This window comes from Hyaena hyaena, unplaced genomic scaffold (genome assembly GCF_003009895.1).
Source record: "Hyaena hyaena isolate Hyena2069 unplaced genomic scaffold, ASM300989v1 scaffold_138, whole genome shotgun sequence".
Lineage (NCBI taxonomy): Eukaryota > Metazoa > Chordata > Mammalia > Carnivora > Hyaenidae > Hyaena > Hyaena hyaena.
Genome location: NW_024080770.1, coordinates 430,728 through 447,475, shown reverse-complemented (window position 1 = coordinate 447,475; position 16,748 = coordinate 430,728). Strand labels below are relative to the sequence as shown.

At 55.9% G+C, this 16,748-nt stretch overlaps 1 protein-coding gene across 1 annotated transcript in view; it reads left to right on the top strand.

Moving 5' to 3' along the window:
* The first annotated feature begins 623 nt into the window (after window positions 1-623).
* The window catches only part of KCNK3 (potassium two pore domain channel subfamily K member 3), a 38,188-nt gene continuing 22,063 nt past the window's right edge, over window positions 624-16,748 (top strand). The window contains exon 1 of the mRNA XM_039238315.1: window positions 624-1,204. Within this exon, the coding sequence (XP_039094246.1) occupies window positions 922-1,204 (283 nt within the window). The 5' untranslated portion in view covers window positions 624-921. The remainder of the gene's footprint in view (window positions 1,205-16,748) is intronic.

Sequence of the window (16,748 nt, the reverse complement as noted above, 5' to 3'; positions counted from 1 at the left end):
GCGCCCTGCTGTTTCTAAGACAGCCGGTGGCCTGGCGCAGGGTGGGGGGCGTGGCCTGGGCGGAGGGAAACTTGGCTGAGTCCTAATGCTGGCACTAATTCCCTGTGTGCCCTTGCTTGTCGCTCGACCTCTCTGCGCCTCAGTTTCCTCATCGACATAATAAAAGACAGGACAGCGAGGCCCAAGGTCCCTTCCAGTTAAAGCGTGCTGTGATTTCGGTGGAGATTGGGGTGTGGGCGTCGCTCTGCCCGTTCCTTTTCCCTTCCTTGCTCTTCTTTTTCCGCCACCAATGTATCTCCAGCTATCCAGGTCTCCCTGTCTCTGTCGCTCTTTCTGTTTCCATCTCTCGCTCTCTGTCTCTCTCGCTCTGTATTTTTCTGCCTGCCGCTTCTTTTACTGTGGCTGTGAGTCTACCTCTGGTTTTATCTCCTTATCTGTCACACCCCCCTCTGCCTCTTTTTCCTCGCTTTCTCTGTAGTTATAGGCGTTTCTCTCTGTGTCTAGTTATCTTTCCCTGGGTCTCTCTCCCTCGGTCCTGCCCGGTCTCTCCGCGGCTCTCCCGCTCGCTCCCTCACCCCTCCCCCTCCGCCAGCCCCCCTCCTCCCTCCCTCGGCGCGTCTCCCCAGTCCTTATTTGGCTGGGCGGGAGGGCTGGCGGGAGGAGGCGGCCTGCGGGCGGGGGGCGGGGGGCGGGAGCGGGGCCGGGCCGAGGAGGGCGGTGGGTGGTGCTGAAGGGACAGCTCCGCGGCGGCAGCGGCGGCGGCGTTGGCGGCGGCGGCCCCTGGGCGCGGAGCGGGTGCCCGGCGCGGGGAGAGGCGAGCGCAGCCATGCCCCAGGCCGCCTCCGGGGCAGCAGCAGCGGCGGCCGGGGCCGGGGCGCGGGCCGGGGGCGCCGGGGGGCCGGCGGCGGCTCGGGCGGGACGATGAAGCGGCAGAACGTGCGCACGCTGGCGCTCATCGTGTGCACCTTCACCTACCTGCTGGTGGGCGCCGCGGTCTTCGACGCGCTCGAGTCGGAGCCCGAGATGATCGAGCGGCAGCGGCTGGAGCTGCGGCAGCAGGAGCTGCGGGCGCGCTACAACCTCAGCCAGGGCGGCTACGAGGAGCTCGAGCGCGTTGTGCTGCGCCTCAAGCCGCACAAGGCCGGCGTGCAGTGGCGCTTCGCCGGCTCCTTCTACTTCGCCATCACCGTCATCACCACCATCGGTAACTACTCGCCGACGGGGGGCGGGGACCCGGGGGCTGGGCGCCGCGTACCCGAGTAGTCCCGAGCCGGCCAGGGCTGGGGCGGGGGGTGGGATCCCCCGGAGAAGGTCTAGGCGCCGAAACCCGCGCTGCCAGAAACCCGAGTTCAGCCTGGCTTGTCTGCTCCGCGGAGACAGGACTCGGGGGAGGCGTCGATTCCTGGCTCCGGACCTGACTCTCCGGCCGGGCCAGCCCTAACTTGTCCCTGCCAGGTTGCGCGAGGGCCTCAGGGGACTCTGAAGTGTGTGAGAGGGGCAGGAACGACCGGCGGAGGCTGGGGAGGAGGGGTGTGGCCGGACCAGGCCCTGGAGCAGAGAGCTGAGCGTAGAGCGGCGGGGAGCGCGCGACTCCTCCGTGTCCCTGGCAGATGGGCTTCCGCACCTTGGCGTGTCTACACCGGCTGGGGCTCCCGGGAGACGTGTGGATGCAGGTACTCTGGCACTCCACGGCACTCCCGCCTACTCTGGGTGCTTGAAACAACCCGTAACTGCCTCTGTGAGTGCCGCTTGGAGTGTGTGTGTGTGTGTGTGTGTGTGTCCACCTCCCAGAGTTTGGGCAAAGCCAGCCAGTGCCTTTAATTTTCTTAGGGCAGCAGATCTGATGCTGGAAGCCAGATCCAGTTCTGTCTGCCTTCTCTGCTGTCCCAGGAAAACAGTCACCTCGCAGGAATGGCCTCAGTTTTCTTCTCCAAACAGCGGTGCAGCAGGCCACACACACACACACACACACACACACACACACACACACACAGAACACGAATGGATATCCAGGAAAGGAATCCCCAGGAGGCCCTTGACTTGCTATTCAAAAGTGTCCAGATAGGAGTAAACACCTTACTCGCTCCCCAGGACTCTGTGATTCCAGCCCAGCTCCATCACTTTTCCCACTATATGACCTTGGGCAAGTCCCTTCTCCTATCTAGGTTTTAGGCTCACCTCCAGACAATGAGGGGTTGGCTGGCTGAAATGATCTCAAGCCTTCCTCCAAGTCCTGGCGTCCTCCCAGCCCACCTTCCCACAAAGCCCATTAGGATGTCTCCAGGCCTCCATCTTTCCCATTCCTTGTCCTCTCTCTGGTCCCCCTCCTTGCCTTGGCTGAGCTCCCAGGGGCTCATTGCCACATGGCATAGCCCATGACAAGATGGCAGTGTTTTCCTGGGAGTCTGCAGAAGTTGAGGGGGTACAAGGCAGGACTGGACGCTGTTCTTGCAGTCCATCCACTTGGGACTGTGTCCCAAAGCTCCACTCCTCCCTGGGGTCCATGGGGAGCACTGCCATGTAGTCTCTGGATTCCCCTTTTGGAAGAGGAAGAAATGGGCCCCAGGAGTGGATGGGGGCACCTCTGAGTCAGGGGAGAATAGTCAGGGCAGAATAGTCAGACTCAGATCTGCCCAAAAGGAAGCCTCCCCTCTCCCACTTCCCTGCCACCTGCCAAGGTTTCAGGAGCACTGACAACCAAGTTAGGCCTTCCCCCCACCTCTTCCCACATGTGGTGCCTTTGATTATGTGTCCCCTTTCTTAGTCCCGTGGTCCCTAGCTCCACAAGTAACTTCCCAGCTGACTTTGCCTGCAGCCTCGTTCTGTCACGGAGAGAGCTCCCCTGGACAATACCGTCAGAAAAAATCTCCCCAAAGTGCAGCTCCAACCATACCAATACCCTCTCAGAAGCCCTCGGTGACTTCCAGCAGCCCGTGGAACCTGGCCCATGCTCTTTCCAAATTTTAAGGACCTTCATACCTGGCTCCGAATCAATGTCCAAGTTCATTTCTCACTTCTTACCGGCATGATCCCCCACAGCCACCATGCTGTCTGACTCCTGAGAACACCTTTCTCTCCGTCTTCTATTCACCTTGTCCAAGCTAACCTTGCAGGTCCAGCTCAAATCCCACTTCCTCCTTGAAGTCTTCCAGACCATCCCAGGCCACCACTCTAGACGGCCACAGGACTCACCGTCAGGACAACCTGGAGGACACAGTGTAGGCTCTCTTGCATGGTTATTCACATTTGAGGGGATGTGCTTTGCCTCTTACTGAATGAACCTCCATGTGGGCAGGGCCCTGTGGTTCCCATCTCTGTTCTCCCAGTGCCAACACAGTACCCGGCAGCACACACGAGCACTCAGAGACTGCTGTCCATAGGCTTAAGATGCGCAGAAATGAAAGGGCATCCTCCTTCCCCTCCATCCCTGCCATTTCCCAAAGTACCTGTAGTCCTTACCAAGAAAGATGCTAAGAGCCGGGAGTAGAGGCAGACAGAGTACAGTTCTGGTGATATTTATTGACATACTGCTGGGCAAGAAGAAAGACAACATCAAAGCACCACCCTAGTCCTGTGGGGGCCCCAGAAAGGCACTGCCCACTTCCTGCCCCACCCAGCCATCCCTGGCTTTTTGTCACCTCTCTCTGGCTACGCCATCTGGCTGGAAACAGTCCACAGGGGCTCTGCTCTAAGAAAAGCCTGTCTGGACTGTGATCAGATGGCTGGAAGGGGCCCTATATTAAGCTGATCTTGACCCCAAACCCAAAGGCAACAGACTCTGTCCACCTGATCCCTCGGGAGACCCAAATAGGTCTCCCAAGGCACCAGGACTCACACCGGGATAGAAAAACGGCAGAACCCACCACTTAGTGATCCTAATGCACTCTCATCTCATCTCTTGAGTCTCAGCCTTCACCGCTCAGGAAAGCCGCCAGGTATCGTTAGCTCCGTTGCATAGATGAAGGTATGGAGGGGAAAGTAGGGGAAGGGACTCCCCCAAAGTCACACAGCTGGTGAGCAGCAGAGTTAGAGCAAGAAGCTAGGTCTTCTGACTCCAAGCCCAGTGCTCTTTCCCTGCCGGTCTCTTGGCTGCTTCTTCTGCTCCCATATGCTGTGAAGCCCAGAGCCAGCTGAAATTGGCATGGCCAAGACGTGCTCCGTGATGCCAGCTTGCTGGGTGCTCCCGGGGAGCTCTGATTGGTCAAGGGTCAGCAGGGTCTGAGTTAGTCATTCACCTGGTTAGTCACAGTCTCCATGAGCTACAAGGATTCCTCCAGCTCCCTCGTCCCTGGCCGCCCAGCCAGGAAACCCTTCCTTTGTTGTGCCCTAAGTTCATCAAACGCAAATGGAAACTCTTTTCTGGGAAAGCTTAACCTCTCTAGCTGTTGAGTCATTAAACTCCTCCGGGGCCCCAGCCCCATCTATTCATAGCCCAGAGGCTGTCAGAGCTGGAAGGGGACTCAAGATCAGCTAGTGCCACCCCCTCCTCTTACAGATAAGGAACCAGAGAGGTGACAAAAGTCACACAGCCAGAGGTTCGCAAAACCTGACTCCCCGGCCTCTGCTCCTTCCACTTGTTCAGGATGACTCTTTACTTATTAATATTACTAAGAGCAGTAACGGCAACAATAACAGTGGCCACGATTTTGATTATCTACTCTTTGTCAGGTTCTATACCCTCTCATTGTATTCTCTCACCAACCTCTCAAGGGGAACATTACATGACCCTTATTTTTCAGCGGAGGAACCCAAGGCTGTGTGTGTAGATGACTCACCCGTGGCCTTGTGACTTGAAAGTATGGCACTTGCCCAGATTCAGCTGAGCCTCTTTGACTCCCATGCCCTGAGTTTTTCTGCCAGTTCCTTCTCCACTTCAAGAACCCAGCCCAGCCCCATATATCTTGAGGGCACCAAGGAGCCAAGGCTTGTCTTTCCCCCTGGCAAATCCCTTCCTGGGAGAGCGCCTCTCACCCCAGCGCGCCGCAGCCAGCCTGCGGCTCCCCCACACCCTGGGCCCTGACCGACCCAGACCACGTGGCAGAGCTGTGCCGGGCACCAGGCCCCAGCAGAGACCAGCGCAGGCTCACAGGTGCTGTGCTCCCACACGTGCCCCCGTAATCCTCGGGGCTATAAGGCAACAAGAGGCCAGGTGATTGATGAGCTGATGGAGCTGGGGCAGAAAACCTTCCGCTCTGCTCTCTCCTCAGCTTCCGGCCTGTTCTCAGCTGAGCACAGGCTCCCATCACCCACCACGTGGCCTGGGAGTCCTTAGATTGTGAATTCAAGCAGGCAGCTCATGAAGGAACCTGTACTTTTTACATCTTTCCGAGAAGGAGGAAAGTACAGACGTGACCTGCCACCCCCTACATCCCAGACTCCTCCAATAAGAGAGTGAAAGGAGACATCAGCCATCATCCAAACACCCAGAGAGGTGAGTGACTTGCCCAAAGTCACGCAGCAAGTTGCAGGTACAACCCTGATTAGAACCAAGGCCTTTGGGAGCGCCCCCTGGAGTTCCCTCCATCACCCCAGCCTGTTCCCCTCACCACCCACCATCCCTCTTAGCACCAAGACCTCCGGTTCCCAGACCTCTGTTCCCAGTCCTCCATAGACTTGCAGGGGTGGCGTGGAGGGGCAGCCCAGCCGAGACTGGTCCTACTGCCCACTCTCAATCAGCGACTCCTTCCCCCCTGCCCACAGGCCACCCCTCTGCCTGGACCACAAAAGCCTTCCCTGTGGTGGTGTAGGAAGGTGGGCCACACTGCCTGGGTTTATCCCTCAACCCACCTCCCCACCCATCTCCCCAACACTCCCCCCCCCACCATTAGTTATGTGATCTTGAGTAAGTTACTTAGTCTCTCTGAGCTTGTTTTGTCATTTACAAAATGGGGAGCATAATGTCTGCCTCCCAGGATTCAAGGGATAATATAAAGGAAGTGCCTGGTACAGAGTAGGTACTTAATAAACAATATCTGCGATGATTAGTGTAATTAACATGATTTTCATGTATTATTACTATTAGTCCCCACACAGAAGGGAACTGCTTGGTTTCCCAAGGATTACCAAGACCACAGCCACCTCTGCTCCCTCCTAACTGGTAGAGGACAGGAGGTTGGGGACCAGAGGCTGCCCCATCCTTCCGTTTATTCTCCTAATCCCACTCCCCCTACTCAGGCTTTCCAGATCTTCACCCATGATTGGAGTCTGCCTGACATCCAGGCTCAAAGGCAATGGTCCCTTCTTTGAGCAGGCAGACCCTGCATAAACCAGTTAAGGACAGTGAGGCACACAGTAGTAGGAGAGCCTGCCCTGGAAGGGAGAGACGAGGCAGAGGTTCACTTCCACTTAGCCCAGCTGCTGGTCCTCTGTGACCATCAGTTTCCTCGTATACAAAGAGGGTGTATTTGATCAGAGGTCCTTCTGACTGTCATGCCCCCTACCTAAGTGTCCCATTCCCACCCATCATGGCTGGGGAGCTGGAGACACAGAGGAAGTGGGGGCAAGAATAAAACAGAAATAGAAGACACACGCCTGGCCACAGTGGGGACAGGACAAACACAATAAGTATTTTCAAAGAAAACATAAATAAGCACAGATGAGTGTAGTGCAAATCACCACTATAAACAGCTCTCAGCTGGCAGCACAAACGGTGAATCTGTGAGTTGATTTTGTAATAAAAAAAAATTTCAAATGATTTCCCTGCAGCCAGCCAGCAGCCAGAGAAGAGACCCAGGTCTGATGGAGATCTTTATCAGAGACCCAGATGGGCACTCCCTCACTCCCCACCCCTGCCTTGAACACAGGGAACTGATGTGTGTCCATAACACGTCAGGCAGCGTCTGGGCCACTTGTCACGGCCTGCGTTCCCACGGCCGCCCTGAGAGGGCAGGCATTATCTTTCTGTTCCCGGCAAAGGAAGGGAAGCTCAGAGAGGTTCTGAAATTGGCCCAGGACCCTACAATATAAAATGATAGTGCCAGGGCTTACTCCCAGGGCCATAGGGAGTATCTTTCACAGAGCCATGCAGCTCCCCATCCCCACTGCCCCCCACCCATGGAGCAGGGATGCCCCTTCTATATGAATGTCACAAATGATGCAGGATAGGTCCCAGGGTCCAGCTGCGGCCCAGCTTCAGGACGTCAAGCCCTCAAGAGTATTTAGCCCAGAAAGAAATCAGAATTTTAGCTCTAATCCTCTCATTTTACAGAGTGGAAACTGAAATTCAGATGGGAGAAGGGGCATGGTTAAGGCTAGAGTTACTCTCAGAGCTGCCCTTGGAGCCCTGTTTCCTGACACTACCCTGGGTGTTCCTACCCCCCACCCTCAGCCCCGAAAGCTCTTAAATAAAAGAGTGAGCGGCCAGCCAGCCTGCTCTGCTTGCCCTGGGTCTCCTCCTGACCTGCCTGTTAGCCTCTGGCCGTCAGACAGCCACATGACAAATGCCTTTCTAGGCTGCTGTCGCTGTGGAGAGAGCAGTCAAGGGTCCCAGTGATGCCACCGCCTCCCAACTTGTCCACGACTCCTCATTGTCCCGAAACTTCCCCCGCGAAGGTCCCGGGCAGCTCCTGGAGACCTATACCACACCCTCACCTGGAGCCACCCTACGCCCCGCTACTGCCCCAAGTCACACGTTCCCCTTCCCATTGTCCAGAGCCGGTCTCGGCTGCCCCTGGAGCAAACAGCTCCAGTGCTCCTGGTCCTGTGGCCTCTGTAGGATCCCTGCCAGGCAGGGGCCCACCTCCCACCCTCCGTCTCCACAAACACTGCCTCGTCACCATCCCCGATTCCCAGTGACATGCAAGGACCCCTTAGTGAGGGGGACACAAGGCTGCTGGGAATTCAAAGCAAGAGCCAGGCCTGGGAGCTAGAAACGGGGTTCTTTCTCTTGCCTTAGACAAATCCTTCCAGCTCTTTCTCTTGCTTCTGCTGCCTCTGAACTCACGGGAAGAGCAGACGCTTCTCTGGTGTGCCTCAGTCTTCCCATCTGTACAGAAGAGATGTTCCGCAGAGGATCCCTACTCCGTCATGCGGAGCCATTAATGGTTTGCAAATGCAGCTGTGCCGGGAAAGACCGGCTTGATCTTATTTAAATGCAGACTGGGAACCAGTAGGTCTGGCTCCGGGCCTGAGATTCTGCATTTAGGAATGCAGAAGCCCCCAGGAGACACTGATGCTGTTAATTCACTGTCCACACTTGGAGCAGTGAGGATCTAAACAACCTGGAGATCTGACTCCTGGAAAGGGACATGAGGCGTAGACTGTGGTTTTAAGGACAAGAATGTGGAGAGCTGGAAAGGACCCCGGTTGTGGAGCATCAGAGCCAATGACCTCAGAGCTGGTGGAGCCGGCCCTGGAGCCTAGGTGGGGCCATGTGCTGTGCGGTCACGCGGGTGGGGGAAAGTGAGGGGAGGAGTGAAGACGGGCTTGCCCCACCTCCTCCAGCCCCGGGAAAGCCTGAAAACAGGTGTCGGTGGTCTTCAGCTGTCCTCCTTTCCTCCCCCATCCACCAGGGAAGCTCCTCAGATCCATGGAGAATGGGTTCCCCAGAGATTAAATGGCCAAGTGGGAAACTGGCTCCTCCCTTTGTGGAGACTATGAGGTCCCAAGGGGCGGTGCAGCCTCCAGTCCCCCTTAGGAGAAGAGGTTTGGGCTCAATTCTTCTTTCAAGAAGAACCCCAGCTTCCCGTGGGCCAGGATCCAGACAGCAGGGGCCCATGGGGGGCCCCAGGTTCAAGGTCCTATGGTTACTAGATATACTCTGTTGTAAGTGATGATGTGGAATGGGGCAGGCAGGTGAAGGGCAAACTTTTAAGAGAGAGTCATCAACAACGGAGGGAACAGTCAGGGGAAGGGAGCAGCATGTCAAATGAAGTACACTGAATGGGACAGGCGTGGAGAGCACGCATGCTGCCTTCAAATATTTGCTGGGCTATTGCAAGATAAAAAAGACAACCTTGGGCTACTTGGGCCCAAGGGGTTGAACCAGCACCAGTGGGTAGAATCCACAGAAAGACATAACCAAGTCCAATATAAGGAGAACTTGTTAAAGTTGCAGCTGACCAAAGATGGACAGTGCTGCCTTGAGAGGTGGTGAGCTCCCCATCACAAGAAGACACTGGATGGGCAAGCTGCAGAGGATACCTGTATCAGTCAGGGTTCAGTCAGAACCAATAGAAGATATATATTAAGAGATGTGTTACAAGGAATTGACTTATGTGATGGTAGTGGCTGCTAGGTAAGTCTGAAATCCATAGAGTAGACCATCAGAACAGACAAGCTTGAAGCCTTTCCAGCATGGGCTGAAGCTGCCATCCACAGGCAGAATTTCTTTTTCGGGAAAACCTCAGCTTGGTTCTTAAGACGGTTCAAATGATTGAAGCAGGCCCACTCAGATTATCCAAGTTAATAAAACATAATCTCCCCTACTTAAAGTCAACTGATTATGGACTTTAATTACATCTACAGAATGCTTCACAGCAGCCCCTAGATTAGTGTTTGATTAATAACTGAGGGCTTTAACCTAGCCAAGTCGATACATTTAAAAGATCATCGTACAGCCCACATAACAGACTGGGGACTGAAATAAATAGCTTTTAAGATTCTTCCTAACCTTGGGGCGCCCGGGTGGCGTAGTTGGTTGAGCGTCCGACTTTCGCTTGGGTCATGATCTCGCGGTTCGTGGGTTCGAGCCCCGCGTCGGGCTCTGTGCTGACTGCCAGCTCAGAGCCTGGAGCCTGTTTCAGTCTGTGACTCCCTCTCTCTCTGACCCTCCCCTGCTCACGCTGTCCCTCTCTCTCTCTCCTAGAAATAAATAAAAAAAAAAAAAAAAAACATTTAAAAAAAAAAAAAAAAAAAAAAAAAAAACATTTAAAAAAAAAAAAAAAAAAAGATTCTTCCTAACCTTGAGATGCTTTAATTTCTTGATCTTCAAGGGGGCAGCCTGGAGAGTCCAAGTTCCCAAAGTGGACTAAGCAGTGTCTTGGGGGCCCCCCAGACCCTCCGGGTCACCTTCCAAATAGAACTGGCTTTAGCCTTCATTTCAGTTCAGTTTACCAAAAATCAATGAGGTCTCCTGAGTGCTAGGCACTATACTTGGCACCGCAAAAATAGAAAACTAAGACCCAGTTCCTTCCCCACAGAGCCTCAGGTCCAGTGGAATCCTGAAACCACAAGCTGACCATTCTACATGTTAAATCTTAGTAAAGTGACTCAAAATGGAGATCTGAGAAGGCTTCCTGGAGCAGGCAGTACTCAAGGGAGCTTGAATAAGGAGTGAGGATGGGCAGTGAGAACTTTCTGGGTGAGGAAATAGCATGAGACAGGCTGAGGGGCATGAGTGTACCCAAGAAAGTGGCAAGGGCAGATCCCAGAGAGGCTGACTTCCAGAGTCTGGTGGGTGGACTTGATTAAACCACTGGGTGCCCCATGACCCTGGTTGAACCATTGGATCACCTTAGTTGATTAGTAGGTACTCCATGAACTTGGTTGAACCTGAGGGTGCCCTGAGAACCCCAACTGAACAAGTGCCCCCAGGATTCCAGCTGAACCACAGGGTGATGAACCTGAATCCTGACTGTCCCCCTTCACCCTCGCCCTGGTCACCCAGCAGACCTCAGCCCCTCTAGCCTGTCACCATACTTCCTTTTCTGGGCCACAGGGCCACTCCGGAGCTCAGACCAAACCCAGTTTTATGGAGGGTATGTATGCAGGAGCCCCAGGGCAGCACTGACCTGAAGGAGATGATACTATCACACAACACTGTGTGGATATTCTCTGCGTGGACAGCCCCAGACCCCAGCGCTCAGACCCCTTCATCTCTGCTCAAGCCTTCACAGCTTGGCATAGACTCAGTGTCCCTCTCTAGGAATGTGTAGGGCCTCTCTTGACCACAGCCCCAGGGCAGAAATAACCATCTCAGAAACATCCGGAGAGGCACATTCCAGCCCGCCAGCCACAGGACCGTCTGGGGGGCTCTCTCCAGAGACCCAAACTGTCAGGCCCCAGTGGAGGAGCCCAGAGAGAGAGAGAGAGAGAGACGCCAGGCTCTCAGACAGGAAGCAGCCCTCTCCGGGATGGATCCAGTCCTCCTCCTAGTGCTGAGGGGCTCCCTGGGACCTTGGGGGAAAGCCGGGGGTGCGGGCAGTTGTAGGCAGAAGGAAACCTCAGATTGATGCACAAAGGGGTCTGCCCTGGGCTGATCCGTCCAGATCTCAGACCTGCCTGAGAAGCAGCCACTCCCTACAGAGCCTGCCTCAGCTCCCAAGGTTAGGAACCAAAGTTGCCATTAGCTGGGAGCTTTCTCTAGGCTAAGCCCATGACCCAGATCACCTCATGCAGTCCTCACAGCCACGGCAGCACTGTTACAATCCCCACTATACAGACCAGGACGCTGAGGCTCGGTGCGGGGGGGAGGGCATGCAAAGGCACACGGCTGGCAAGTGGCAGAACAGGGATGTGTAAATCTTGCCCAGCCCTTGGAGTATAAAGCACTCGGTCACACGGTATCTCTTCTGAGGCTCCTGTTGACCCAGAGCCACCAGTATCATTGCTCCTACTTTGCCAACGAAGAACCCAGACGGGAAAGCATAAGGAGCATAATCCTAAGCCAGTGATGTGGGAGCAAGAGTCAGCTCGGGACCCCCCCCCCAAACCTAAACCATGCTCTCCCCTGGAACACAAGTGTCTTCGCCTCCTACACAGTGGCTAATGGTGGGTTATTGCCATGACACAGACGTGGAGGGTTGCAGACGTGTGTGTCAGCCTGTGGAGGGCAGAAGGGGCAGTACTGGGGTGGGGGGGCAGTTGTCACTGGGAGGACTTAGTCTCACACGTTTGTCAAAGCCATCTTTCTTTCTGAACAGGACGGGAACCCAAGACTAGAAAGAACAGAGTGACGGTTCTTAGGCGTGGCCAGTGAGTGAGAGAGGGGGCTTTGCCAGGGACAACTTGGGCAAATCACCTGCTCCCCGGTGTGTTGGGACAGGTAAGATGGCCCCTGTGCACCAAGTGGAACACTTGTCCCCAGTAGCAGCTGTTGTTTGGAGCCAGAGTGATGGGTGACTGGGCCTGGCCCTACGACTTAATGCATTAGGCCTGGGCTAAGCCCAGGAGCCTGTAAGTTTTAAACCCACCTCCCGGCCATGAAGAGATCTGCCTCCAGGTTTGCAAAGCTCAGGAGAGAAGAGAACTTATTAGAATCAGCACTCTGTACTTTGGAGGCTGGGCCACTTGCCAGCCAGCTGCTAGCATTTTCTTTCTGGGTTTCCTTGGTACTTAAGAAACATTCAAGGGGTGGTTGAGGAGGAATCTTTGGATCTTTGGAGTTCATGAGCCAAAGCTCCTGGGGTGAGCCCAATGGTGGAGACTGCAGGAGTCAGTGGGTGGCCCCAGGAGAAGGCGGCAACTCCCCCCCCGCCCCCCCCAGGGAAAGGGGACTGGGGGTCTTAATGAGTTCCTACGGACAGGTTCTGCCTTCACGGCTTAGCTCTCAGGCTGCTTTCAACCCCAGGGAAAGGATCAGCCCCAGCGAGGCCAGTCAGCCATGTGAGCACCACTCTCCTGCGAACAAATTGGGGGGCTTTGGTCCAGCTGAGCCAGGTGACTCCCTCTTCCGAATGACCTCGTATCATGGCTTTTCCAACAGTGAGGGTTAAACAGGGTAAGACCCTCTGGGGCCGCTCTTGGTCTTTGGTCCACCTCTAGGTGGGGCCAGAGAGAAACCTGGTCCCAAATTCAATGGCAGACCTCCTTCCCTTGCGTGTCATGCCCAGCTCTGTGACCCAGAGTTGGAAACACCCGCCTTTCTTGGGACCCAAGAGGCCCTGAGGTCCCCTGCCTGCCCCTCAGAGTCAGCCACTGGATTCACAGAGATGGGCTATGTGTCCTTTCTCAGAGCTGTGACTAACGACAGCTCACTGCAGCTGAGTAAGGAAAGTGGGACACACGGTCCCCTCCACTGTGTCTCAGTTGTCTGGCTGGGAGACCCACAGCAAGTCATATCCCCCAGGCCTCATCTGCGAGGGGATGGACTGGTGTGTCTGGGCCCCCCGTACAGCTCCGACGGCCTGTACTGGACCCGCTCCTGGCCTCTACTTCCAGCCCTTCCTAAGAAGCACACTACGCAGGGTTACACGCTTGTCCCCACTTCACCCCATGCTGGCTGAGCCCTGGAGGGACTTCCTTCTGTGTCAGTCCCAAGAATAGAGGAGGTCTGCACAGGACCTCCCAGTCACCCCTTTCAGAAAGAAAGCATTTCTGACCGTGGCCGAGGCCCCGCTTATCAGCAGAGCAAGTCCGCCGTCCCTGCCCCTGGGACGGCTGGAATGCAGGAGCCTCCCACCGGAAAGGGCGGCACCCACAGCCCTCGGCTCCCACAGTAGTCCGTGGGTGGGGTGTGGGAGGCAGCCGTGGCGCTGAGAGCAGGCTGACCCCAGCCAGTGCAGTCTGACAGAGGGTGGCCAGGAGAGAGGCTGCAGACAGTCTTCCCAGATTGCCTCTGGATCCGAGCCAGCCCGGGATGACTGCCCTGGGGGCCAGTCTATGCAATCGCCCTAGGCCAGCTCAGGGACTTCCAAGGCCCTGGAAGCTAACATCCTGCTCATGGACCAACTTTCAACATCCCACCTAGACCCGTGACCTGCTAGATCTCTGAGGGGCCCGGATAGCCCCTGGGTCTTCACAAATGCTTTCAGATCTCAAAATGTCGATGATAATCACGTGATTACCTGCTGCAGAGCCTACACAGGCCGACTGCAGGTGGTGGCAAGCATCTTCCTCAGCCTTTGGCCGGAATGGGGTGAGCTCAGGGTGCTGACACTGGCACACTCGTGCAGAACAAGGGCTCTCAGCTGGGCGGTGGATGCCACCGCAGCAAGCCCTGGGGTCCTTGGGATTCTTTGCAAATCGCTGATTCAGTGCAACACTTCTCTCTTCCGGATGAGGAGACTGAGACGCAGGGGGCAGGTGGTGGAGGCAGCTGGAGAGTGACCTGCCCCAGCCACCAGCAGTTCCATAACAGAGCCAGTCCTCAGACCCAGTCTCCCGGCCCTTTCTACTCCCTCGATATGCCCACGCAGTCATCCTGCACTCCCTTTGTTTCTCGGAGCATCTCCCGTGCGTCAGGCACTGTTCTGGGCCCCGCAGACTCAGCTCCTGTCTTTCCGGTGTCTACAGTTCAGAGGAAGTAGGTGGGTGTACCCAGGGCTAGGTGGTCACAAATAAACATCATCTCACTGGGAACAAGTGCCAAGAGACAGTAAGACAAGAAGATGTGGTAGAGAGAGGGATGGGCATAGGGTCCTGTATGATGCAAAAATCAGGAACAGCCTCTGGGGGGAGCAGAAGGGGGAGGGATGGCAAATGCAAAGTTCCCAGCAGGCCACGGCTTGGCATGTTTGAGGAACAGGAGCAGAGAGAGCAGTGGGCTGCAGCGTACCGAGCCAGGAGGAGGAAGCACAGAAGGACCGAGTTTTGCAGGGCAACGGCCATGGGGTCAAGAGCTTGGATTTTACTCAAAGCGTGATGGAAGTCACTAGAAGGTTTTAAGCCCTGTGTTATGGGATATGACGACAGTCTTTACCAGATCCCTGTGTCTGCTCTGGGGAGGTCAGGTGGTCGTAACTCAAGAGGGAAGCAGGGAGACCTACCAAGGACCTGCGAGAATGAGGGTAGGTTGGACCCAGGTGGAGACTGTGGACATGGTGAGCAGGCATGGCTTGAGGGCATGTGTGGGGGCAGAGTGGCTGAACCTGATGCTGGACACGATGCATGCGCCGGGGGAGAGGAGGGTGGGAGAGGACCGTACGCATCAAGGAAAGACGAGAGTCAGGGATGATCTTTGACTTAAGCAGCCGGATGGAGGGTAAGCATTAGCTGAGGCAGAACGTCAAACCCGGAGAGTAACAGGTTTGGTAAAGAGATGAGACTCGAGATTTCTGTTTCAGACACACAGGTTAATTTTGAGACGCTTATTACAAGGCCCTGTGGGCAGTTAGGTAGACAAGTCTGTGGCTCAAGGGAGAGGTCAAAGCTGAAATAAAAATCTGGGAGTTATCAGATGGAAATAATATTTAAAGTCACGAGGCTAGATGAGATCAGCTGGGTAGAGGGCGGAGCAGGGGAGAAAAGCCCAGGGCCAGCGCCACCCCCCCCCATCCCCAACACCAGGAGGGAGGGAGCAGGAAAGGGGGCCTGCCAGACACTGGAGAGGAACCTGGAGACCAAGAGCAGTGTTTCAGGAGAGAGGGAGCTGTCAGCTGCCAGCTGCTGCTGGGAAATCAAGTCAGATGACCACAGGGAAGCAACCACTGCAACTGGCAGCCTGGCGGCCATGGGAGACACTGACTGTGAAAACAGTGCCACGTTCAACAGCTCGTTCCAGCAGCAGAAGGTGGTCGGGGCGACTTTTGTATCTGTGGAGCCGGAGGTGGAACCGAGGTACCGAATTCCGAGAGAGGCAAGGGAGAGAACACACGACATCACGGCTCCCTCCCCGTCTGCAGGCCTTTTTCATAAATGCTTCGCAAACCCTCCTGCAGAGGCCGGGGAGCAGTGATCATTATGTCCATTATGCAAACGAGGTCCAAGTTCCAGCTTGGTTATCAGCTCAGGGCTCCCAGCCAGGGACCCAAGTCCAGGCCCATCTGACCCCAAAGCCCCTGCTTGCCGTGCAGCAGCCCCCCCACCCCAGTCAGCTCCTTGCTGCCACTTCCCCCATCTGCCCCCCCTCCCCCTCCATCCTGGTCCTTTGATCGTTGCTGCCAGCTTCCAGCAGTCTTGGCCTCTGCTTCCCTCCTCTGGATAAGCTCTGCTTTTTCTCTTTGATCCTGCAAGTCTGTCCTCAGCTGTGTCCTCAGCTAGGCCCCATGTCCCTCTCTCTGTCACTGCAGTATGTCCTCACACCCTCTGCCAAAGGTGGGGGATCTGCAAGAACAAGGGTCTTGGAGGGGGTGCCGGGTATGTGGGATGGGAGTGCGGCTCCTGTCCGCCCCCCAGCCACTGCTTGGGGGCTCTTCAGGCCTGGCCAGGCTGCAGTCCAATCCCCACTTAGCACTGAGGGTCCCGCGATGCAAGCTCACAGGCCACAGGGGCCCGTGGAGGCAGCCGGGAGTGGACAGCCAGAAGGGCAGTGCATTCTTACCCTGATGGATCGAGATAGGCCTCAAAGTTCTTCTCAACAGAGTAGAACACATGGGAAGTAGTGGTCAGGAGTCCCACATAGGGCGCAAGAGCTGACAAAAACAGCTACCTGGCTGCCACCACATGCCTTCAGAGGACAGCGGGACTTGGGACCCCAAAGTCCATTTTGGAGCCAGATGATTCCAGGGGAAAGTCACGAGGCACAGCCCAGAGATGAGTAAGGTAGAGGGGAACCCTGCCGGGACCCGGACCACGTCGCTCTCCTCCCCACCCTGCCTCCGCGTCCTGATCCACACGAAGGAGGCCAGCCAGGATGCCCAGGACCACCCCCAGCTCCTACCCTCGGATTCTGAGGCCCTGCCCGCCCCCGGCTGTGCTGTGACCCGGCTCCCAACTAGAAGAGATGAGCAGAGGGGACACGCAGGCACCACGGGTCCCAGCCACACTCCCCAAAGCCCTGAGAGGGGGCTGCAGTAGTAATTAGCTTCTCACACATCCCCAGGGTTATTTTTAAGCCTCGTTCTTCCCTGGTTTATTTTTAAAGTAACACTGGCACGTGGCTGGCCAGCTGCCCTTCCCAGGTGCCCGTGCCGATTTGGGCCAGGAACGGT